This window comes from Asterias amurensis, chromosome 11 (assembly GCF_032118995.1).
Source record: "Asterias amurensis chromosome 11, ASM3211899v1".
NCBI classification, from domain to species: Eukaryota; Metazoa; Echinodermata; class Asteroidea; order Forcipulatida; family Asteriidae; genus Asterias; species Asterias amurensis.
Window position 1 is genome coordinate 12032025 of NC_092658.1, and position 26249 is coordinate 12058273.

General features: G+C 37.5%; 2 protein-coding genes across 3 annotated transcripts in view; both read right to left on the minus strand.

Annotated features, from left to right (window-relative positions):
* Positions 1–11165, minus strand: part of LOC139944634 (uncharacterized) — a 66135-nt gene extending 54970 nt beyond the window's left edge. The window contains exons 1-2 of the mRNA XM_071941696.1: positions 11118–11165; positions 3791–3956 (exon numbers count right to left, since the gene is read on the minus strand). The gene's annotated coding sequence lies outside the window, so the exon portion shown is untranslated. The remainder of the gene's footprint in view (positions 1–3790; positions 3957–11117) is intronic.
* A 2196-nt stretch (positions 11166–13361) lies between these two features.
* Positions 13362–26249, minus strand: part of LOC139944343 (uncharacterized) — a 36716-nt gene continuing 23828 nt past the window's right edge. For both annotated transcript variants that reach the window (XM_071941344.1, XM_071941343.1), the window contains 5 exons: positions 19972–20062; positions 19063–19167; positions 17866–18167; positions 16398–16508; positions 13362–15528 (listed from right to left, as the gene is read on the minus strand). In XM_071941344.1, the coding sequence (XP_071797445.1) occupies positions 15274–15528; positions 16398–16508; positions 17866–18167; positions 19063–19167; positions 19972–20047 (849 nt within the window). In that variant the 5' untranslated portion in view covers positions 20048–20062 and the 3' untranslated portion in view covers positions 13362–15273. The remainder of the gene's footprint in view (positions 15529–16397; positions 16509–17865; positions 18168–19062; positions 19168–19971; positions 20063–26249) is intronic.

Sequence of the window (26249 nt, forward strand, 5' to 3'; positions counted from 1 at the left end):
GGGCATTATGAAATTCATAGTCCCCTTGTGTTCAACCTCGTTCCCAGTGGTTTCGATCTCGCCTCGCCGCACCATGCCTTCACATACACGTCAACCTTTACCTGCCGACACACAATACTAGAGAAGGTCGCCAAGATTCATATTATGATTGCTAGGTTTTATCCTGGAATAAGTTATAAACCCAAGTTCTAATATTTGCAATGTGGGCGAACAATTTTACTTTTTTTTCAGAGGCCGTTGCCACCTACTCCTGGGGCTGAAACAGGGTTGCCCCTTTTACAGTCCATATGGATGTAGGCTTGATCACAAATTGTCTTAACTATACGTGTAAAGGTTCACTCAAAACTGCCGGCCTTTTCACTTTGGAGTACAGCAAAAAGTAAGAGTCCCATGGACTTCACACATTCCTTCATATTGCTTCATGTACACCAACCATTGTATGATATACATTAATATCACTGCTCCAGCCCAGACATACTACAATAACTATTCAAGATGTGTTTTTCACTATAATGAACACACTTCTCGCCTCAATTATTTGATTTTTTTTTATCAATTTGAGATTTAATCAACACTTGGAAACCACATATACATTTTGTTGAGATTACTGGAGCGTTCCTAACTTACCAATCACCACTATTGATGTCAGTATGTTCTCTACCAACAACACACACATGCTCCAAGGACCAACACATCAATGTTGAAGTCAACACTTGCCCCACTTAAAATAATCACTACTTGTAAACATGTGTTTTGCGAAATTTCTAAAAGGTTGAATAAGGTACTCCAAGCCCTATACCGGAAGGTCGCCGTGAAAAAAAGAACGATTAGTCTTGAAACAGTTAAAAATATAAGCAACAAAGTATTAAAGAAAAGCAACAACAAATTTTGCCAGAGTTTGTATATAATCTCTTGCTCACCACTGCTTTCGTGCTTCTGCTTACCACATAATTGAACGCTTATCTGAGAATCATATACTTACAGGATGCCGTAAGCGCATAATTGCATGCTAAGCAGTATACCTGGGAAAAGTGACCCTGTACGTCTGATTTAACTGTGAATCTCCAGAACCATGAAGGCCATGTGAAATGGTGCGAGGTCAAAGGTGATTATAGACGAGGACTCAACGGCAGATCTCTGGCGTAATCCACGAGCCTGGAAGTGTGACGTCAGATAATAGGCTAGGCCCTGTTAAACTTAACAAGGTTTCCATATGCAATGTCTCAGTCTCTGCTTTTTCTCTAGCCCCCCCCCCCCCCCACACACACAACTCTCAATTATAAACAAACATTATTAACTGACATGCAGAAATCAAATATTTTTATATTAAACAAACCAATAGGGGCAGAGGGATGGTGGAAGGGCAGGGGAAGGTATTAAATTCAATGAGTTTCTCAGCCAAGGACTCCACAGCCTTGCTTGCCTTCAACCCCAACCCACAGGACGAGCCAATATATACCCAGTGTTCGATTTCGTAGCATATGTTTGCTTTCGTCATTCCGTACCCGGTTGACTTAAAAAAAAACTCACTCCCGCCCGGAACAATAATTTTTTTATCAATTTCGACGGGTGGCTTGCCGGTTGCGTCGAGAAATTTACTCGGTCAAGTCAATCCAAGGGAGGCATATCAACTTCTTCATAAATCAAAACATTTAATTGCCTTCTTCCGAATGTACATTTCCTTCACAAATGTCCAGATATAAACCAGAGCTACATTCCATGACAGATCTTAAAAACTCTTTTTCAAACGTGGACAAAGTTTGTTTTCTTTTGTATTGTACTACACATTATTTTGTCGTTAACTTACTCACTCTAGATAGTTCCCAATAAATTACAAAAATATTTATAATAAAATAAAAAACGTGTTTTTTAATCATTAATTTCCCCTTCCAGAGTACACGTTGCGGGGCAATGTTAATTTCCTATTCTTACTGATACAGGAGTGTCACATTATTAACAAAGATGACTTATAACTGCATGCTTGGCAGATGACGTATTATTAAAGACAAAGGGAAAAACTTAATTGAGTTTGAAGTACTTTAAGAGTTCACCTCCACAGACCATCACACACAGCTCAAAAAATCTCAGAGTAGCGTACCAAGAAAAACCTGCTTAAATCTCGATTTGGCTTAGCAGTTTAGCTTAATCATAAACAGGTTGATCGATTTACTGAGGCATCTGAACGTGTGAAAAAGGGTCTCTCTTAAAAATGAAAGGTGAATAAATGGGGACGGGGTGCGGGCAGACTGAGTGGGGTGCTTGTTCATAATGCATTGATTTAAGAACCATGTTCCCGCAAACGAAATGCTTTTGGGAACGACAAACCTTGGGTTCCCATTGAATTTGGAACATTGGGTTCCCAAAGACAAGGCTTTGGTAACATTTCGTTCCCTTGCTTTTTGGGAACCAACCATGGGATCCATATACATCTTTTTTTGAACCTTCGTTTCCCACATAATGCTTTCGGGAACCAACTTAAGACTTTTACACATGAATTTGTTTTGAACATTTTGTCTCCTAAATAAACAATACTTCTAGGAAGCAAACTTAGGTTCAAACTTACTAATTTGTTTCTGTGGAACCATCCTTAGGTTCCCATCCATTCAATATATACAACGCTTTGGGAACATTGGTGTCTCTCTCACACATGTGTGAAAGACAACAAATCGCAGGACTAAACGAATAAATGCGTGACTTGAACAAAGATAGAAGAAAAAAATTTAGAAGAAGAAAAAATGTCTACCGCTAACTAGGCATTTAAAATACATAATGAACCAAACAAAAATTAGTTCCTATCACTTCATATGCAACACTCTGTACACAAAAATATTGATCGGTTATTAAGATACGCGGGGTCAAGGCTTCAAATCAGTCCACAGAAAGGAAAAAAAAACTCAGACTGCAGACTATGGAATATGAAATGGCTCTTGAATAGTGCGTTTGAGCCGAGAACGCAGTCAAGTGAAATAGAAGGAATACAGTTCACATTATTTTATACACGAAAAAGTAACTGACCAAAATTATGCTGATGCATATGTCTTAGACGAAAAAATAACTGACCGAAATAATGCTTATGCAATGTTCATAAACGAAAAAGTAGCTGACCAAAATAATGCTGATGCATAGGTCTTAGACGACAAAGTAACTGACCAAAATCGTGTTGATGCAATGGTTACAGACGAACAAGTAACTGACCAACATACTGCTGATGCAACGGTCATGGACGAAAAAGTAACTGACCAAAACAATGCTGTGATGCAACGGTCACAGACTAAAAACAAATCGAGACCGTCATAAAGGTGCAAATAAATTAAAACAACTACGAATAAGAACAGACACTTATAAGAAACTCCGTGTTCATACAAATTTTTAACATTATTTTTGTTTTACTGTCTATTTTTTTAATAAACGAATTCGTATGGTGTTTAAAAAATTAAAGTTGGCCTTCAGAACGCTTTCCTTATATGAGAAGTAACTTGGTGTTGGAGAAAGCAAACTTGACAAGAGTATGATTTGACCCAACGACCTCAGAATTAAAGTGCCGGCATTCCAACTGGGTTGGTATTCTAACTGTGCCAGCTATATTAGTAGGAAGGCTTCATGAATTTCATGACAGATAGACGGTCATAATTTGAAGAGACTAAAATTTCCCTTTCCCGACACATTAACAGCATTGTACGCAAATCAAAAGATGATACAAAACCGATACCTGTCTCACTGACCAACAATTGTTTATTGATTTGGCATGGATGACCATGACCAATTAATTCGTCAATTAATTTACTCTTACCGTGTCTCGTCCCGAGGTAGCAGTCCGGAGTCCGTCGTGACGGGGTGACTTATCGCGTTGGTCCCCCGTGGGACTTCCTTCTGGTTGATGCTTCGTGTCAGATTGGACGGGAATGATTGTGATTAATGCATGACGGGGATACCTTGATGACTTGTGAAGACGCTACCTGCATGAATGAATGAATGAATGAACAGTATAGGGGTGTCATTGAAGACCCATGCTTGCTAGTTCGGCTTCCCTTTGATTTGTTTGGCATAGGGCTGTGCGTGTAACAAGAATGGGACTTAATCGTAGCAAGATATTTGGAGCAGTGCAAAGGGCGTGGGTTCGAATCACACCCGATTAATTTGCTTGTTGATTGTGTCGCAGAAATCGGGAAAGTACTGAATATACATGGAGTGCTCAAATCTCGATGTAGGGGTAAAAACAAGCTACTCAGTTGCTTTTTAGGTATTCATACGACCTTCTTTCTAATATTATACCTCATCTTAAGAGGAAGATTTTACAGCAAAACTGGCTACGTCATGAACTTCCTAATGAGTAAAACCAGACCGAAATTAGAAAACATGTTTTTCTCCATACGAATCCTTTAAAACACTTTCTAAAACACTCAAGTCACCAATACACTGTACCAATCACGTCAAAAAAACTGCTATCGAACCATTTTCAAATCGGATGTCTTCGACACACACTAATGAAAAGTATTTGAATGGTTCGCATTTTATCATCGATGTACCTAGTGGCTTCAAACATTAGGCTAAGTGGTTATACTTCAGCGACTGATGAAAGTGTGAAACAAATGGAGTAAGGTGATTCCATCTTCATTTCAACTGTAACTTGTTTCCAATTGAAAACACGAACACCGCAGGCATTTTTAAACCGGATAAAATATAACACATCCTAAGATGTTGGCCCATTTGTTCCTAAATTGTAGTGGCTCCACGAAGAAAGCATTGGGTCTAATAGTAGTTCTTTTAAGACTGACGAGTTGTCAATTGGTAAAAGGAGACAGCCAAAAGGTTCTGTTTCGCCTTTTTTTTTCTCTCTCTCTCTCTCTCTCTCTCTCTCTCTCTCTCTCTCTCTCTCCATGTGTCAACTTAACGGACGGTCTTTTGGAAAAGTATTACCGGGGATACTGCGCACGTATATTATAGCACTTCGGGCGCTCGAACAAAAAGAAACATTTTAAGAAAGGCTTTTGAAACTTGGAGATATGACATCGACTTATGCAGCACCTTGAGGGGGTTACATGGTGCTGCGGCGCAGCCACTATAGTAGAAACACCAGGACAAACCCTTCTCTTGACGATAAGTGTAACAACGTACAGTACACAACACAATAGCTTTATGGCTTTACGTTCCATCCAAATCGAAGAGTCAAGAGTGGGACTCGAACCCACACTAGAACCCGTCAGAAACACGAGAGCCGAGTCCAATGCAGTTCGGCTGCGACATGCAAATATTGGGTGAACCTTAACTAAAGTAGTATCTGTAATTCAAGTAATAGCTGGGATCCAGATTTAGCCAAACTTAATACCCAATGTAACCCAGACCTCAATGTAGCATCGCAACACATACCTTAATAAACCCAGACCTAAAAGTCCTAACCGTAAACCCGTTAGCCCGATTCTGGTCCAAGCTCCAATCTAGGTTTAGCTCAAGACAAGTTTATGGTACAAGGTTGAAGCTGCTGGCTTTATCATGTTTGGCTCGTGGGTCTAACTGGAGTTTGCACTCAAATAATAAACAATAAAAAAATTATTATTATTATTATCAAAAGTAATAAATCTTTACAGTGAGGCACACAAAGGCGCAGATTGTCTTAATTAAAACATGCATCTCTTTCTATCCAAATCAAAATATCACTTTTAATGAATGCGCCTGAGGTAAGGCCAGGAATGACAACATGGTTTCCGGCAAATTGAAACATCAATTTTTGATGAGGGCCATAGCCTGAAGGCTTATTTAAGTAAATATTTATCCGTTTAAGGATAGACTCGGTGTGTTTGCGGGAAGTTAACCACTGGGACGACGCATGTTGGCTTTTCTTATGAGATTTTCACACTAGTTGTTTGCCAGTATAGATATTTCTGATCTCATTTGGATGAGGTTGGGTTAGCACAGTTCAGTTTTAATTACACTGAGTGAAGACTAATGTTGATTATGGTAGCTTAAGTAACGAATACTTTGGAAGAAGTTTGCAAAGAATTAATTAACTGTTTAAAGCCATTGGACCCTTTCGGTAAACAGTGTTTTTCAAGGCCCCAATTTGTGTACCACAACTTCTATATGAAATAACAAACCTGTGAAAATTTAGGCTCAATCGGTCATCGGAGTCGGGAGAAAACAACGGAAAACCCACCCTTGTTTCCGCGCGTTCCGCCGTATCATGACATGTGTTTAAAATAAATCCGTAATTCTCGTTAACGAGAATTTATATTGTTTTGCTGTTTTCTCAAAAAGTAAAGCATTTCATGGAATTATATTTTAAGAGAAGTCTTTCACCATTGCCTTCTGTAAACCGTGTAAGTTATTTGTAAATCTGTGAACTTTTTTTTTTTTTTTTTTCTGAACCGAAAGTGTCCAATGGCTTTAAGTGGATTTTACAACTTAATAAATAATTAATAATAATTTCTTCATACAGTGCAATATTTTTTTTAATGTTTTCTTCCATGAGCTGTGTACAAATCACGACTGCAGGAAGTAAATAATGTGGTCACATGTTATAATGGGCTATAATAGACAGTCGCAAAACGAATGACATTCAAAAGACTGAATAGCGAACATTAAAAATCATATCTCTGACTGAGAACCAGGGGTCATGTCACTTTAGGTCTCACAATTATAACTAGTTTGCAGCATGGTTTTAGATAGAAGAAACAAATATCATTTGAGCCCTTTACCGCAGTGCTTCTCTATTTTATGCCAACTCCGGAAAACAATTCCGCGAAGGACACGTTCTAACGGAAAACCCCTACCGCGTTCACACATAATCGCTCAGCCGAGCTTGCCTTGCAAAACAAAAATTTGGCCTCCCGAAATTTCATCAAAGATGACTTTTATTTGTAAAGTTTCTATTAATGAAACTAAATATTCCTCCAACTAAATGCCCGAAGGAGTGACACGTGAAAGAAGATAAAGAAAACTTGTCTTTAGTTTAACTTAGTGTTTAGTACCCCAGGCTTGCCCTTTAACAAAAATGCCTTGCCCACCGCAATGGGAGGGATTTTCATACAAATCTTTGCCGATGTGTGTATTTTGGCCGTCTTTCCCTGTGGGGAGGGAGTGACGAACATACAAGAGCATCTAAAGATTTGAAAGAGGCAAACGAACTGGGTTCCATTATTTTATTAGGTAACCAGTGATTGAGTGACAATATATATATATATATATATATATATATTAGTATTTATCCATTCCCATGATTCCCAAAATCATCAAATTATAGTCATCACATTTTAGCGAAAAATCACAGAAAACAAGGTTTATTGTTGAGGATGCTGTGCAAATTTAGTATATTATTCTTAATTCAAATGCTGACTCAAAATTGGCACTTGTAATCTTTGGGTCTTAGGAAAACGATTTGTTTCGACTTTACAGTAGGCCTACAGTCGGACTGGAGTTTAAAGTTAGTGAGTTTTTAGAATGGAAGTAGTAAAACATTTCAAAGGAGTCGTTTAAAATGTTTAAAATAATTTGCGAAAACAAAGTTTATACTTTAATGGGACAAAATCATCTCATCTTACGGTTTATAAAAAATATTATCGACTCTGGATCAGTGAGCTTTCAAATTGAATGTAGCAAGATATTTCTCCGTACAAGTCGTTTAAAATTGCTATGCTTGAAATCATAATTTGCGAAAACAAATTACATATTGGAATGGGACAAAAATAATCATCTCACCTCACGGTCCCCATCGTGAATTAATTAATCAAGCCGTGATACAATTAATTTAACAGTTGGTCATTAGTGCAAGATTTAATTTTTAAGAACTGCCCCTCTGGGTCGCCACGACTTGAAACTTGCTTTCAATTTAATCTCAAATTATCGTCCATCTGTTCAAAACATTTACATCTGCGAATTACTTTGTAATTACTTTGCCCGCAGAACTGGGCCCAATTCCGTAGAGCTGCTTAAAAAAACAGAATATGTTGCTAAGCACAACAACTTGCTTACCAGAAGAAGGTGACCAGCTAAAGTACTTTATTAAAGGCTTGTGTACAATTTGTGGCTGGAATTATGTTCATTTCTGCTAAGCAGGCAATATTTTCTGCTTTAGCAACTCTATTAAATTTGGCCCTGGATTTACTCAGAGTCATCAAATGACCCTTCGCCTTCGTGCGCCTTTACAAAGGGCTCACATTGACTTTAATATGCTCTCATAGCTCAGTAGTTTACAATGACTTTTTTCTGACTTTAAACATGAATTATTATTTTGTTTAAACAGAAGAGGAAGTGTTGCCAAATTAAAGCTGTTCAGCAAAAACTACTGCTTTGCAAACTTCTTTGCTAAGCCAAAAATTGAGTTGGACATCAGTCACAAAAAACACACCATAATTTTGGTTGTAGGTAGGCCTAATCTGTTTCTGTTTAGCAATATTTTTCTTTGCTTAGCGAGTTGTTGTGCTTACAGGCTTAATGAAACTTGGCCCAGGTATGGACGTCAGTTTTTGAAACAAGGTTAACCGACAACACTCAGAACAGACGATCAAGAAAGGCCAATAAGTTTGATTTTTTTTTATTTTTTTTATTTTTTTTTTTTATTAAAATTATTAATTGATTAACTTCAATTCAAGTGTTTCCTCTATGCCCATCTACTAACAACTTAGAGGAATAGATAGAGAGTCAGCTTATGTTCGATTGTCACATGGAGCTATACCACGAACCTAATTAAACGTTGGTTATTCAGACACTGCAATCAACCCTAAATGTCTAATTTTGTACTGAAAGACATGATGCTCTAGGTTATTTCCATCTGGAATGAATTGAATTCCTAAATCAGGTGCAGTGTTATGATATGGTTGGATATACCCAAGCGCAACAGCCATGATTGACAACTTCTTTGTATCTCAATGTCAGATTAACATTGACGAAACCCCATGGTAGATTGTATTGGGAAAGGAAAATAATATAAGACACAAAAGGGGAAATTTCTACACCGACTGACATGTGTTATACTCCTTGATTCAATGTAGAGGGTCGAGGTGTTCTTTGGTACCGGGCTTCAGTATAGTGCCATACCACTTATCTGGACGGCCGGCAAAATAATGGGTTTTTTTTCGCTGAGTCGACTACCTGAAATCTAGATGATAATTCATCTAGCCAATTAATTATTTTATCCAGCCATAGCCTTCGAATTCCACAAAATAATTTACCTCGTTAAGACTATACATAATGAAAGTTAGATGTCGATTATAACTGCATTAAAAAAAATTCTCGCCAATCGCCAAGTTGACTCACTGAAACAAGGAAGACAAGTCGACTTCCTAGGTTAAGTTTAGACAAGATGTCCAAACAAGTTCGCTTTTCAAGATAAGAAGTCGACTTAGCCAAATATAATTATTATCTCGTATTCTGAATAAATATAATGACACTTCTGCATCCCTATTTTACTTTTACTTTCTAAGAAATCGGTTTTTATTACAAAAAGTCTAACCCCTTAACCAAGTGAAATGACTTCAAAAATGAATTCAATGACAATTAGATGGAATCATTCATGAATACTAGGTTTTTGTATTTTACAAAAAATGAATAAATATGAGAATGATACCAAGACTGCCAAGTGCAGTAAGTTGATCGAGGCGACATTTAAACATCGGATCGTTCACAGGAAGTTTAGGCGTGAACATAAACTCATCATGATTTCAAGATCTCGAAGCAAGAAGCAATATCCGTGTGGTTATGTTTACTCGTGGGTTTGATAGGTTAAGGACAACTAGAATAACACTCGACGAGCCACTAAAATGTCAACAAATAATATTCAAAACTAATAATAGGGGCTTCTTATATAGCGCTTAAGTTTCTCACTCGAATGTTTTCGGACCTTTTATCTCGTTCCCTAAAATTATTTGCATCAAGCTCACACTGACTATATAAAGTCCATAGTATACCACGCCCTACAGAGAAATATTTAAGTATAAAATATTGTCTGAAATTTCATACATGGACGTTGTGCTTGTGACCATAAACTGCGGTAAGCTTAAGTTTGTTTGGCATAGCAATTTGTTGTGCTCTGTGAATCTGGGCCCAGGGCCCAATTTGATAAACTGCTTTTATAAGCAGAAAATACTGCTCGACAAGTATCTTTGCTAAGCAATTTGAGTGGGCATCAGCCAAATGCCAGTTCAAACCCTGGGCCCAATTTGCACATAAAGAGGCTCAACTCTAGTTTATTATGCTGACCAGAACAGGGTTATAATTATAAGCCATGTCACAGGTACACTTACGACTGATATCATGCTAATTTCTGCTATTAAGCAGAGAGGATTTTGATATTACAGAACAAAAATTGCGATCCGGCAGGATGGTTCAGTGTTGAAAAGCATCGATCCCTATTTCTTTGAAAGATGGACAACTGTGAAGAAGGTTGATTTGTGAAAATTACAACCTGACCGGTCCAGCTGGCACGTCACTGTTAAAAACAGGCTTACTAATAATATTCATTATTCATTTTAGTTCTCATTGGATAACTTTCCGTATGGCGCCACCACTTTTTCACTCATTTTTACAAAAAGGGATATATCAATCAGGTAAATTAGATACTATATTAATTTATTTCGAATGAAAAAGTGGTGGCGCCATACGGAAACTTTTCCTTCTCATTCCCCACCCAAACATGTTTCACAATTAATAATAAACACAAAATCTAACAAGAGAGGTTTAACTAACCATGTTAGTATCTCGTTTTAGTAGTGTTGGTTCTGAAAAGAACCTGTGGTTTTGACTAAAATACATAATTAACCGTTCAACGATATGTCGATTTAGCTTCAAAGATCCCAGGCCAAAGTAAGAAACCATTAGTAGTAGGCCTACGTTATGTGAACAGGTGGTTCATAATGATGGGCCAGTCTAAAGCTAATACAATTGCAACAATTCGTGTTGTACATTTAACATACTGGCATTCTTCTATCATACAACCAGACAACCAGACAACAACACAACGTACATGTATACATAATTAACAATGTATAATAATGCTTTTCAGCGTACCTCGCCATCAAACAAGCGGTGCACTTCGCATCTATCGCCATTATCATAAAAATACAACTTTGAAATTTGTGCACCGAAGTTGCAGCCAATAACACAGAAATATAAAGTGCAACACTCACCTAAATTCGTCCCTGTGTGACCTATAGTAACTTAGCAGCATTTGAGCACTGCAACCTCAAGAAATGTGGATATTTTCCTCGGGAAATGTAAAACTTTTCAGTGCTTACAAAGAAAAACAGCAACTGTCATGGCCGACTTGTTCTGGGGCCTTATCACACATCTTCACATATCATACGCAGGGAAAACAATAATTGCAAAAAACATCCAATTAAGCAATTAAACCGTACTACATTACCGGTATCATTGCAAAATAAAACTGTTAATACAATATTGAACTGAAAGCCACATCAACGATTCGAATTGTTAATTGTATTCAGAGTTATTTTAAAGAATGGCGGACTATTTCGGCTCGGCGTATGAACATCAGAGCGGTTGTGATAGAGCGTGCTAATGAGTGCATTAACGGGGCGTGTGTTTTTTAAAGGTGACGCTATATGAACAACGTAAACTCGAATCTCTCAGCATGGTTGCATATGTGGTGTGTTTTATGCGTTGTCATGTAAGAAATACCTGCAGACATTGTAATGTGACAATGGCCGGGCCGACACAATGATTTTCTGAGTCATGCAAAATAGAATTGGATGCTCTTTCTGAATTGGGATGGAGGTACCATCAAATCGTGTGTTTGATCTATACAACCACCTTAAGTGCATAACTTAAATACCACAAATTACTCAATTTGAAACCTAATTTGATGTAGTGAAGTCACAAAGGGCAAGTAGAACAACTTCAGACCCCATTAGCATGCATGCCGTCGATTTCACAAAGAGTTGGTACTCGTCTTAACTCGAGTTAGGCCGAGTAACTCGTCCTAACTTAGGATTAATCTAACTGCATGCTACAGTGCAGGGTTGGGACTCGTCCTAATTCCTAAGATTAGTGTCAAGTTAGGAAGAGTTTTGTGTAATCGACGGCTGATGTATTAATTGAAATAGGGCAAGGAAGCAACTCGTGCGCAAACCTGCTGGAAAAACAAAGTCGATTTGATATTGTACACCAATCGACTTTAGGCCGTGCTGATTAGCACTGTTTACACAGTCAGAACGTCCCGACAATCTAAGTGCATGTAAGCGAAATCAACCCAAGAAAGCTATGTGCTAAGTTGAATCATGGTTGAAATAACCACAAGTTGGCGCCAAGATCAGCTTGGTGGCGCCCTTGTGCCGTAGGTATCTTTCTGTGTTTGTCGACTGCTCTCGCTGCAGCTTGTTCACTCACCATACAATTAAATAGCAGCAATTTAGTGAATTTTGAAAACAACAAACATTGATTCGTGTTGAAATGGATATTTGTAAGCAGTCCTTCCTTATTTGATTGTCAACATAGAAATAACGTGTAAACAGTAGTTGGGGTTCAATAATGTCTCCCAACATAGGCAGATGATGACATAATATCTCTAGAGAACTTTAAACATCAAATAATTCTTGAGCTTTGAGAATGAAACTAAGCGAAGTCAAACTATTGATTCAGTTGCTTTCAGCTTGGGTTGTTCGTGTAGGAAATCAATCCTTTCATGTCATTATAGCCCCGCTTCAATCATTATTAATGATTTATATGATAACTAACTTCCTAATATCCCAACAGATCAATGTTTCGTTTGCTCCCGGAAAAACGGGATATTGGCGTGTTTGTGTGTCGTTGCATATGCCTCCCTCTTCTATCAGATTTCAGTCACTCTAACAGGTCTATTGAGCATTAGACTAAATGGCTGCCATAGGAAAGTCATAAGGGAGATAGTATACTGTCATCAATACTGTTTAAGCTTGCACTGCAATTACATGCCCGGATTCACAGAGTTGCTTTTGGTAAACCTGCCTTGAAGATCGAGTTCTAATATTATGGATTGCTGAGATGTGTTAAGACATAAAGGCTCCGTCTGTTTTTCACGAACGATTTCCATTTGGAGAGGGCTGTGAGAAGTAGGGAGCGGTGTGTGATTTTTCACCTTAATCATAGCATCTTCTCACCCTTCCCCGATCTTCCCTCTCTTTGTTAGTTCCCGCCCCTTCTTTGTCATTTGAATTTACGAGCCGGACGCCATTTAACAGCCAATGTCACACAAGTCACATAACATCTTAATCTAGAGTCAACAATTTATTTGCATCTGTGTATTCTAACAACAAGTGAAAAATCTCAAATATTATTACAACCATGGCACTTTACTACTATTGAAATGAAAAATAGAATCAAAACTTCATTTTGTTATTAGCTCATTCTGTATAAACTAATCATTTTCATCGATATTTACACTCATAGTGGTTTTGATCGAATCATATTCAACATTCATAACTTTTAGTAAGGCCACTGTTCACCTGTTTCGTCTCAAATATTTAATTATTAATCTATTTTGTCAAAAACTAGAATTAGGCCTATTTATTATTGTATGGATCATCACACATTTTATTATTTACAACTTACGATTTATGCATAATTTGGCAACATTTTTAATGTTTTTTTTTTTTTTTAAATAGGAAACACAAAAATAGGACTACAAATAAAGTGAGTACTTTGAGTACGGTGCAGTTGAACTACATACATTTTAAAAATAGTTTACCTCAATCTTTAGTGAAGTTCTTAAAAACCACAATATTTAATGTTGTTATATATGCTATCACACCGTTTGGTAAAATCAAACACGGGCCATTTTTGTAGTCTATCTCACCCAATGAGGCAACTGGGAGGCAAACAATCACAGAAATTCGGTGATTTGTTGTCTTTGTACTTCTTTGTTGCATATTGAATAATACAAACAAACAAAAAACAAAAAACCACGAGGCAACCAAGAAAGTATATTCTTGGGGAAAAAAATCCTTCAATCTTAAAGGTGCCTGATAATGAAGTTCATAGTAGGTATATACAAATCATCAAGATAAAAAGTTACTGTCTTATATTAAACTCTAGTATTGTCCATGGCACTTGAAGGCCAATAAACGTGTTGGTTACGGTTGCTGGGGTCGAAATAAGCATGTTGTTGTTAACGTGCATAATCACCTAATTGAAACCTATAAAGGATGTGAATTTAATTACTTTTAAAATAAAATCTGTTTAAAGGGAAGGTACACGTTTGGTAATTGTCAAAGACCAGTCTTCTCACTTGGTGTATCCCAACATAAGCATAAAATAACAATCCTATAAACATTTCAGCTAAATTATTCATCGAATTTGCGAGAAAATGATGAGAGAAAAACACACTTGTTGAACGAATTTGTGTGCTTTCAGATAGGAATAAAAGACTTCTGGCTGGAAGTCTTTAATTATTTTAGTGAGCAATTACCTCTTTCTCAAAGTCTATGATACTTCAGACGGAGCCGTTTCTTACAATGTTTTATACTACCAACAGCTCCCAAATGCTCGTTACCAAGTCAGTTTTTAAGTTAATATTTGTTTTGAGGAATTACCAAACGTGTACCTTCCCTTTAACTTCTATTCTAATCCTACCCAAAATCATTTACAACAAAGCAAGACTTAATCACAAATTACTCAGATGATATTTCAGACTATTAAAAAGCAACGTCATGGCAAACGGTGGCAAAAGATAAATAAACATATAGTAGGGATAGATTTCATTGATGTTCTCAACACTACAGTTAAATACAGTGTGGTATCAATTCTATTCTAAACTATTATTCTCTCTCTTATGGTTTGAATTTGAATTGTACATTTATTGTTTTATTAGATGGGGTTGGTCATTGAGTTGCAGCAAACTGTCATTCAGCTTCAAGCAGAGACACATATACCAAATAATATGACAAATAATGTGTGTGCATTTATTGATTATGATCTCAACACTCCTGGGTTAGGGGTGGCTGGTTCTTGGCCGCAGGGGCTAACCCATTTCTGTCGGATTCTCTGACAAATTGATTTATAATCAAAGCTAAAATCCAGATTGTTAAAAGCAGTTTCCTGGTCAGCTGGCACTGACACACAAAAAAACTGGAACCGGGGTCTATAGGTAAAAACTATTTTACTTCAGAGTGAGCCGTTTTTCACAATTTGGTATACTATCAACAGCTCCATTGCTTGTTACCAAGTAAGCTTTTATGCTAACAATTATTTTGAGTAGTAACCAATTGTGTTAAGTGCCTGTAACACCCTTTTTGTACAAGAAACTAGCGCAGCAAAAGAAACTATCCACTGTTAATCACTGGATAAAGTTTACAGGATGATCATCAAGGCTACAGCTGACAACACTAGAGTGCTCATACACCCTGATACATCATCCCCACCATTCATACCTTCATTCATGTGTTCATTACACATGTCTTGATCACAGCACTGAGTGCATTTGTGCACGTCGGGCAATTCATTGCAGTTTTTGGAAGCATCGGTTTGGTGCATGTTGGTGCAGGGGTCCGAGTGACAGCCACGAGTCAGGTTGAAAAGCGTGGAACCCATCCCGTACCAAGTTGTCTGGAAAGAGAGATTATTATCAACATTCTTGATAAATGGAAAAGTTTCTGTATCCTGCATCTCTTTTTCACTAATTGTTTACTAAAAACGAATATCTCATTTAATATGCTATTTTATTTCATAACAATAATAATGAATGAAAAACTTGTGGCAGGATACGGAAACTTTTCTAAATAAAACATTTAGTTTGCAGTTACAGGAACTGAAACTCACTACACAATCAATGTGGGACTTTTGGAACGCTGGGTGGAAGCAGACTTATAGGTAAATCCGTTGTTCTGGGAAATGTGCGCATGCGCATACATATACATTTACCTGGCAAGTCTGCTGCCAGCTAGCGTTCACGAGTCTCCCATTGATTTATAGACTCAAATTTGTTTAATCAGAAATGGATATGGGATTGTAGTTTATTTAAACTGTACTCTTTAATTTAGGTAATTACTCTTTAAACACACTGGACACCTTTGGTAATTGTCAGAGACCAGTCTTCTCACTTGTGTATCTCCAAATATGCACAACATAACAAACCTGTGAAAATTTGAACTCAATTCGACGTCGAAGTTGGGAGAAAATAATTGAAGAAAACACATTCTTGTCACACGAAGTTGTGTACTTTCAGATGCTTGATTTCCGGACCTCAAACAAATAATTCTGAGATCTCGAAATCAAATTCAAATGTTTAGTGGAAAATTATTTATTTCTCAAAAACTACGTTACTACGTTTCTCACAGTGTTTTATACTATCAATAACTCTCGATTGCTTGTCACCAAGTAATTTTGTATGCTAACAATTACTTTGAGTAATTACCAGTACGCCTATAAGACATTCGTCCACCCTGAAAGGATTTTAAATCAACGTAAAAGCTCACCCAACATTTTTCTCCTGCTTTGCACGTCATATTTGGCTGTGGGGCGGACTGTTGACCATAGCATGGGCTCATAGTGTCGTTGGTTTCACATACAAAGCAGTCGATACCAGGCTGGGGGAAAACAAGAACAAGGGTTTGTGAAAAGTCTACCTTTACTTGCCAAATAAGCCACTAGTCAAAGTTGTGACATGAGGGACACCATTTTGTTGTAGACAACTCAATGAGCAGTCTATGTCTGGCACCCTGTGAGAGCTCCTGCTTTTAGTTTGTCTTAGATTTTTTTATTTATTTTTTATTTTTAGGAGGGGGCCGAAAGATGCTTCTATAATCACAAGTTGTCGCAACTCTCTCATCTCAATAGACCTGATCATGGTGCGACCATCTCGACTTTCTCCCATGCAAATCAATGTAACCAAACCGAGGCTTAAAGGGCAAAGAGTGTGGTTTTCTTTCTTTTTTAGCATTAATACCAAGGTGGCAGTATCAGATAGAGTCCTTGTAACAATACTGAATACCATGACTGACCTACTATCACAATTTTTCTATTTCTGACATGGGCAACCATATCGGAAATCAGCCTGTGAAGTGTGGAAAGCATATCATGGCTGCACCACTGCAGCATCACAATAGCGCCCTCTAGTGTCTGAACCAAGAACAGGAACATTGTTTTGTAACTTTTGCTTTCAGTGTCTTACAAATCATGCATGGGGATTCCTGCAAGAGTCAGTGCATTTTAGACAGCAGGGTGTTGGTGAGTCACAACCACAATCATTTGTTGTTCTCCGTTGTTGAATAAAGCATCTACTGATAAAGAATTTCTAAGGAATTCCATTCATACCCAAAACGTCTGGGTTTACCAAAATAAATCTGAACTTATTTCATTCCACTCAAGTTCAGAAGAACTTTGCTTAACAGACCATGTTAAATCGCAAAATTATTGTCCGAATGTAGAGGGTCACCAAGTCTCTCAGCCTTTTGAAAACTAATACAATATGTTTTAAGAACACTCAATTTCAGATTTCTTTTTTAATTTTTGGTATGTGGGTCAGCCGTTTGGAATTTTTGCTAATTACCCTAGAAAAAAACATCCACGAATTTTTTTTTTTTTTTTTTTTTTTTTTCAAATTGACTCACTGCCAGTTTCCACGAGGCTTTCCCTTCCATTCCAAAGCTAAAAACAGGAGGCCGACTATCTCTAAAGCCAAAGTTGATAAAATCCCCTCAAAAGTTGAAGCACTATTAATTGCATGCATGACCCCCAAACGTGCTTATTTAACATATTTTGAGAGCCTACACGTTATAATAATCAGCTTGGGGAATGAAAGTGTGGGCACCCATACTTAAAGAGTGCAAATGAGATGTTATTACTATTTCTATTTATTTGGCCATTTCACAAAGTACAACTAACAATTATTATTTGCAAGCAAAAGTTTAGTTAAAGGAATAAAAAAATTGTAAAGGACCTAACCGAGTTAGTGGCCACGGTGGTCGTGAAATCTTCGTTGTCGTCAGTAGTAGTCTCCAAGGCTGGAGTTCCTGTCATCGTGGCCCTTGTGTCCTCGCCGTCAATTGACGTTGAATCCCCTGTCGCAGCAGTCGAAGTGACCGCAGCAGTCGAAGTGACCGCAGCAGTCGAAGTGACCGCAGCAGTCGAAGTGACCGCAGCAGTCGAAGTGCCCGTGTTGCTACCCATAGCTGTTGTCGTTGGTGCCATGGTCGAATCCTGGGTTGTTACCGGCGCTTCAGTGGTGTATGGAGTGGTGGCGGCTTCTATAGATGAATTATTAAAAAAAATATAGGTGGGCATAAAGACGGGGACAGAGAATATTAATTTTGGTAAGCAACAATACACCGATGTGTGTAAGCACTGTATATAATCAGTACTTTCCAAGCTCTATGGACAAACCACAGGCATTATTTACTTGGGTGGGATTCGAATCCATGATCTTTGCAATTCTAGAGCAGTGTCTTACCAACTAGACCACCGTAGCTAGAGGCAGCTCGAATCCTGTTTTAGCAGTTGGTACCGCATACTAAGTAAAATTTGCACAGGGATAAATAATATTTATTTTGGTAACCCGTATGTGATGTGTGTTAGCACTGTATACTCATTTCTGCCCCAAGCTCTGTGAAAAGAAAAAAAATAACAGGCATACTTCGGTGGGATTCGAACACATGACCTTTGCAAACTAGATCACCGAGATTGCCCGATAGTTAGGGATTGTCAATGCTGTTTGTGTAAACTCAATATCCTAAAATAATATTGATGCAGTATCCTGTATAAGGAGAATGGAGGAGAAAGTAGATTCGTGGAGTACACTGTTGAAACGAATCTACACTTTTTAGAGACTACTATTCTCTCTGACTCGAATATTTCGCTCAACTTTGTCAAACAAACGAAGTTTGGTCACATTTATAACTTTTGTACAAAATATTGATCAGCATGCCTATAAAATGCTTTCTTGCTATGTTATCGGGTAAATTTTTTTTGTCAGTTTAAGAACTTACGCGAAATAATAATTTTTTTTATACTTGGAAAATGTTTTTGAAAATTGGAGTTTAACATGTTTTCAGCTGTATTTTAACAAAATGTTATCTTTTATTTTGGAAAGACGGTTATCAATCTTGTCTTTTCTTGTCTTGTGTTCAGTTATAGCGCCCTCACCTGTCATGTCTATTGTGGCGGCTGCTGTGGCGGCTGCTGTGGCGGCTGCTGTTGGGAATGTGGTGCTGGCTGATGTCGTTTGTGCCGCCGTCGTCCCACATAACACTGCGGGCAATAATTAAGACGAATACGGATGAAAATAGAGCAGCGATTCAAATGGAAAAGCTATCGTCTTTCAGGATGTTTTTGTTATTAATTACTCTCAGAGAGGCACTGGACACCTTGCTAATTGTTAAAGTCCAGTTTTCTCACTTCATCCCAACAAAGTGCATAAAATAACACACCTGTGAAAATTTGAGCTCTATTGGTTGCCGAATTTGCAAGAGAATAATGAAAGAAAAACCCTTGTTGCACACATGTGTATGCTTTCAGATGCCTATCAAAAGGCTTCAGTCTTTTAAAGTTTGAGTGAAAAAATACCTCTTATTCCCAAACTACGTCACTTGAGCATCATTTCTCAAACTATCAACAACTCTGCACTGCTCTTTACCAAGTACCGAGGCTAGCAACTTTGAGTAATTACCAAACAATGTCAAGTGCCTTTAAAGACACTGGACACTATTGGTAATTGTCAAAGACCAGTCATCTCACTTGGTGTTTCTAAACATATGCATAATAACCAACATGTTAAAATTTGAACTCAATTGGTCGTCGAAGTTGGGAGATATATTGTCACATGAAGTTGTGTGCTTTCAGATGCTTGATTTCGAGTGTTAAGATCCATTGGTTGTCGAAATCTAATAATGTCATGTTTCAAATTTTGCTCTTAAAAAGTCAGCTATATGAGCCAAAACATCTCCGGTTTTTCCCAAAATGTTTTCATCGAATGTTTTGGATGTTGACACTGATTATATCTAATAACTGATTGATTATATCTAATAATCTTTAACATATTAGTATAAAAACTACCTGTCAGAGTAAACATGGCTAGGCATGATGTCCTGGCTAGTTTAAGGTCCGTTCCAGAGAGCAGTTTCCGTACCATCCTGGTCAACGGGTACTGTTGACAAATAAACAAAAATAACAATGGAGATAAATGATAAGGCTCAAACTTTAGCTGAACGACAAGATCATGGATCGGTTGAGCAAAATGACAACACTAATTATTTAAAATCTTGGTTTATATTGTGCTGTAGCCACTTTGCTTTTGGGTTTGTTTGTTGTATTTGTTGTAATCGTAACTTTGCATTTTATTTTAATGCAATTTAGTTTCTTTTGAGCCAGCTCTTTAAATTTTCAATGTGTTTATAACAAATATACCAGAAATAAAAAGATTAAACGAGTAGGTTAGTCCTAGATGCTTTCGATCCAAACTGTGGACCCTTTTCAGAGGCATAAACAAGTAAAAACAAATATACAATCCTAAAAAATCATTTAAAAATGTACCCAGTCAGTTTCCCTTGTGGTTTATTATTTGATATATATATATCTATTAATATAATGGAGTCTTGTATTGGTACAACACACAAACAATAATACGTTCTGGGAGTAAACACAAAAATCAGGATACTTGTCAAGAAAATGTTATGGACATGAGGCGCGGTTTGAGACTATATTGAAATACTGAATGGTTTTGGCTTTTTTATATTTAATATTTCCCTAAAATGAGCTGTTTACCAACCGTACCTGCATAAAGTCAAGGCTATGTTTTTTTTTTTTTTAAAGCACTGGACACTGTTGGTAATTTAACAAAATTGTTGGCATAAAAACTTGCTTACTAACAAGCAAATGGAGAGTTGTTGCTAGTAAACAAACTTGTGAGAAACGGCTCCCTGAAGTAACGCAGTGTTTGAGAAAGAGGTAGTTCCTCACTCAAATATAAAAATAAATAAAATACTTCAGACCTGAGGCCTTTTTAAAAATCGGAAAGCGCACAAATGTGTGCAGCACAACATGGGTGTTTATTCTATCATTATTCTCTTGCGACTTGCGATGAACAAATAAGTCACAATTTTCACAGGTTACCATCGTTTGGATACACCAAGTGAGAATACTGGTCTTTGACAATACCAAAGGTGTCCATCAGTAACTATGATATGTGGAAATGTTTCTACATGTAAGAACGCGATAAACAGTCTCTGTTTATTTCTTACGAAATAACAGGCGATGTATAAGGAATGTGCGTCAGAGGGCTACGACATCAGAATTGTTAATGAGCCATGTTATTTAATAACATTTCTTGCGCCATACTACTGACGCAAAACAGGTGAGTTATGAATATTGTTAATAAATAATTATTAATGAATGAAATTACATCATGTAAAAACCTTGAACGGGGTAATAAAGAAAATAGAGATGACGTCAGTCAGACCTTGTATAGACACGCAGCTTAGCTTCAGGAGGCCATTCAAAATCAATTAGATGACAACTTATATATTATTTGCCATCAGATATTTACAATTTTGTTTGTATACATTATCCTCATCATGCCAACACAAACAAACTGTACAAATTTCACTTGTTTACGAAACTTCGTTCAGCCTGTTTATCTGTGTGAGTTCTTCATCTTAATGCATTTGTCTCTAAACGCCTCTCTTGATATTCATGCATGACATCATCATTCTTACCCAAAATGAGGCTATAGGCGAACGTCCGCCACCGCTTGCATTGGCGACGCCCATAGCCTCGTTTTTTGTTACAATTGTGACGTTACTCATGCATAAATTAATGTTAATGAGAGGCCTAAATAGGGATCATACCGTACACGACGGCTATCACCCAGAGATGTAATTTATTCCTACTAAATTATAGCTGATCATCCCCTCATTCTAATGAACAAATTAATATACAATTGGATCCGAGCAATGACAAAGTACATACCAATAAAAACAATCGACTCTGAAGGGCGAAATTATTAGGGTTGCGTCTGGCTGAAACAGCATCACACTAAAGATTTGACCGGTGCAAGAGAGAGAGGGCGGGGGGGGGGGGGGGGGCTCACAATGTTTGTGGGGATGATACCCAATCAAACCGAGAACTTTAAAGGCACTGGACACTATTGGTAATAACTCATAACAACTGTTGTTAGCCCCCAAAAATTACTTAGTAACGAGCAATGGAGAGTTGTCAATAGTGTAAAACACATTGGATGAGAAACGGTTCCCTATATAGATGAAATAAGAAGGTAAATGCTCATTCCTCATTCAAACATTCATTCAAACATTTCTCATTCAAGCCTGAAGCCCTTTTTAGTCATCTCTTTCATTATGACTCTTGCAAATTCTATGACCAATCAAGTCCAAATTTTCACAGGCCATTGTTATTTATGCACCAAGTGAGAATACCGGCCTGTTTTTATAAAATTGAAGGTATCCAGTGTAACACATGGGAGTTGCAAAAAGAGTTAGAGGACAACCTCACTTTGCTTAAAGGGCTTTGCTTAATTGAAATTGTGAATATGATCCACATAAATTGATAGAGCATCTGGGTTACTCTCCATAAAATGCCGACAGGAACGCCTACGTATTTCCAGAGGCAAATTTATGTTGTTGTTGTTGTTGTTTTTTAAATTCTTTCTATTATCACTAAACTCACTAATTACAAATCACTTAACGTCTTTGTGCATGAACAACTCGTAATAAGGGGTTAATATGTAGTAATTACAAACAACAATTTTTGTTAGTGATTTTATGGCACTGTGCCACTTTAACAGTCTGGGTAAATTAGTGCAAAATCAAACTATTATGCAGATTGTTTAAAATCATCTTTTAACTTGAGACTATAGCAAGAGACTATTTCAAGAGGCAAATTGATTGATTTTATTTTTAATCACTAATAGGCCCTATACCCATTACATCGTTTAGCAAGTATGAAGCAATTGCAAACAGCAATGTTTTGAAGGATTTGGTGGCCATATACCCATTTAACAGTCTGTGGAAATGGGTGCTGAATCAAACTCGACTGTTTAAATCATGCAGATTGCAAAACAATTCAACTTTGATCTTGAGATAAGTTCAAGTGCGTGACCCGATTTACACAACCACAGTTTCACAATATCTTATATTCTCAATAGGGGTAGACTTGTGGACGAGTCGTTGAATCGGCCCCACGCGCTGAGTATAGTGCTCTCGCGAGATCACTGCTCTCGCGCGAACTGATGGCTCCCCGATTTCGACTCCTCATTAAGTTAAATCGGGGAGCCATCAGTTCGCGCGAGAGGAGTGATCTCGCGAGAGCACTATCTCAGCGCGTGGGGCCGATTTAACGACTTGTCCACAAGTCTATATAGGGGGTGATGTGATGTACAATTGAATACGCAAACGTATTGATTTCAAGGAACCGAGCGCTGTTTTCAATCCGTATCTTAGCAATGGAAAGAAAACAACATAAGTGTGTCCGGAAGGGGCGGGATGATGTTAAAGCACAAGATGCGATCGGTTTGGAATTTCATTCGTCGATTTAGCGCAGGTGGTTTCAAAAATGGATGGAAAACAAAGGATAACAAAATCAGTACAGAATCACCCATTAAAGGCACTGAACACCTTTGACCAGTCTTCTCAATTGTAACTCAACATGCATAAACACACAAACCTGTGAAATGTTGAACTCAATTGGTTCTTGAATTGCGAGACAATAATTAAAGTAAAAACACCCTTGTCCCACAACTTCTGTGCTCTCAGATGCTTTAATTCGAGGCTTAAGATGATGTCTCAAATTCAATTCCAATACTTTAGCGAGAATATCCCAGAATATTTAGCGAGAATATTTCCCAAAAACTACGTCACTTCAGAGGGAGCCTTTTCTCATGATGTTTTATACCATCAACAGTTCTCCGTTGCTCGTTACCAAGTAAGTTTATACTCTAACAATTATTTTGAGTAATAACCCATTTGTTCGGTGCCTTTAAAGCATAAGAATCAATGTGGTTGAAATGTCATTAGTCCACAAAGTCGATTTAGCAGGTGGTTTCAAAAACGGATGAAAAAATCAAAACAAATGATAACAAAACCAGTACAAAATCACCTTAAAGGGTTTTGATACCTTTTGCAGATCAAGTTTTTTGCAAGGACATGACTCTTGTCTCGTTGGAATGAAAATGTATACGTAATATTACATACAGACGTTTCAGTTTCATTAATAGTCGTCAAGTTTTTGAGAGAGAAAAAAAGTGAAAATCACAGAGCGAAGTTTTCAGTACAAGCGCGTAATGGTAAACAAGTTGTACATGATAAAATAATTGTAGCAAAATTGTTTTACTAATTTTCTCAAAAACTACAGCACCCCAGCAAGTAATATTTTAATAAACGCTTTCTACCATCATTTTCTTCAAACCATGTAGTTTTAATGTAAATCTATTGGAGTTCTGTGTCCAACAAAAATTAACCCAAACCCCTTTTAATGGGAGACTGTAAAAGAAAATTCTCCCAGACTCTTAAAAACCTGTTGTTGTTGTTTTTAAATCAAGCCCTTTAAAAGTCACGTTTGGCAGAATCGTTTACAGCCGTCACTCTGACGCATCGTTGCGAGATATAAAATTGTTACCTGAAAGAAGAGAATAGTAGTTTTATTTGCAACCTTAACATACAAACGGTTGGATAAAGTCATGGACTCATAGAGCAAGGAAATACCATTGAGCTCAAAGAGCCTCTGCGTAACTCCATAGTTAGAATTTATGAAACTAAATTGAGCAAAATCGCTGCTTTTTAGACGCCATCATTTTGTCAATATTTTGTCTCAACAAATTTGAAATGTTTACAACTTTAATGTTTTCGCTGTCTGTTATACAAGAAGATATTTAGACAAACAACCTATGTCATGTGACCTTTGACACGAGTGCACCTGCCGAATAATTCGGGTTTTTGGTAGGGACTTCCCCTCATGTTCACCGCAACGCTGGGTTACCATAGCAATAGAGATCATAAAGGGAACATGCAAACCAGAATGTACCAAGGAACAATGTATAGAAGTAGTGCCGTTAGCACAGTGATGTCTGTCCCCCCGCACGCGACGGTCCGGGGAACAAAATCTCCTATAAGGTGATTCCGTCCCCCTGGCTATAGGGTTTTCTATCCGCCAGGGGAATTTGTCCCCCTCTAAACAGACCGAATTGCATAGCTATATTTTTATAGACTCCAAAAGCACCAAAGTGCGCTCAAAGAACCGTAGAGGCACAACCACCACGACCACCAGGGTCCACCAAGACTATAATGAATTGATGTTTTGAGATGGAAATGCATTAGCCTAATGCGCTTCATATTTTTTTCTCTAAATTTAATGATTATTGGTCTTCGCCCTTGAGACAGGATTAATGTACTTCATGCTTGCTTTGTTTGTTGTGTTTATTTTTACGATTTTTTTTTTTTGGAATGTATATGGAAACCTTCGTCGGCAATTTAAAGGCACTAAACAATTATTGGTAACTACTCAAAACAATTGTTAGCATACAAAATTATCATCGTAACGAGCAATGGAGAGCTGTTGATTAGATATAGTATTAAACATTGTGAAAAACTGCTCCATCTGAAGTAACATGTTGTTTAGAGAAAGAAACAATTTCTCACTCAATCAATATACTGATGACACAGTCTACTCTGTCAGAGTTTATGCTTTAAAATCTTATGTCTTGTATCTTTGAAAATGCGCTTTATTAGTCTTACATGATAAGAATGTGGCTTCAGCCAACTCTACACGAAGTAGTGACAGCTTTAATGCTTTTAACTTGGCGATTTCTCTTGGAACAGAATCATGATCTCTCTTTATAAAATTAATCGTCACAATTATAAGGCAAGAATTAGTTATCATAAAATGAAATATCTACAACACGAATGTTTTAAAACTCCAAACACGCCCAGATCAAAATTTATCCAGATTCCAGGTCCAAGGGACCTATTTCTGGGTTTAATAGGCTGACCAACTCAGAGTCAGGCTGACCCTTTTCTGGGTGAGGCTGATCCGGTGTTAAAAATGAGAATTTTACACGAGATTCTGTGTCAGTTTGTAGAGTCAGAAATCCGGAATCCCTGTGACCCAGATTCACCTATACAGAATCCGGTTCAAATCAGACCCGGGCCATTTAATAATAGAGACCTACTACAATACACAACACAAAAACGAGGCATTCCATTTCGACATTGAGGCTATTTCCATAAGCAGCCTCCGTTTGCATTTACTGCCCACTCGGACGAGCCGCTAAAGAAAAAAATGTATGTTAATTTCAACGGAGCTGTAAAACTCACAGGTACACAGTC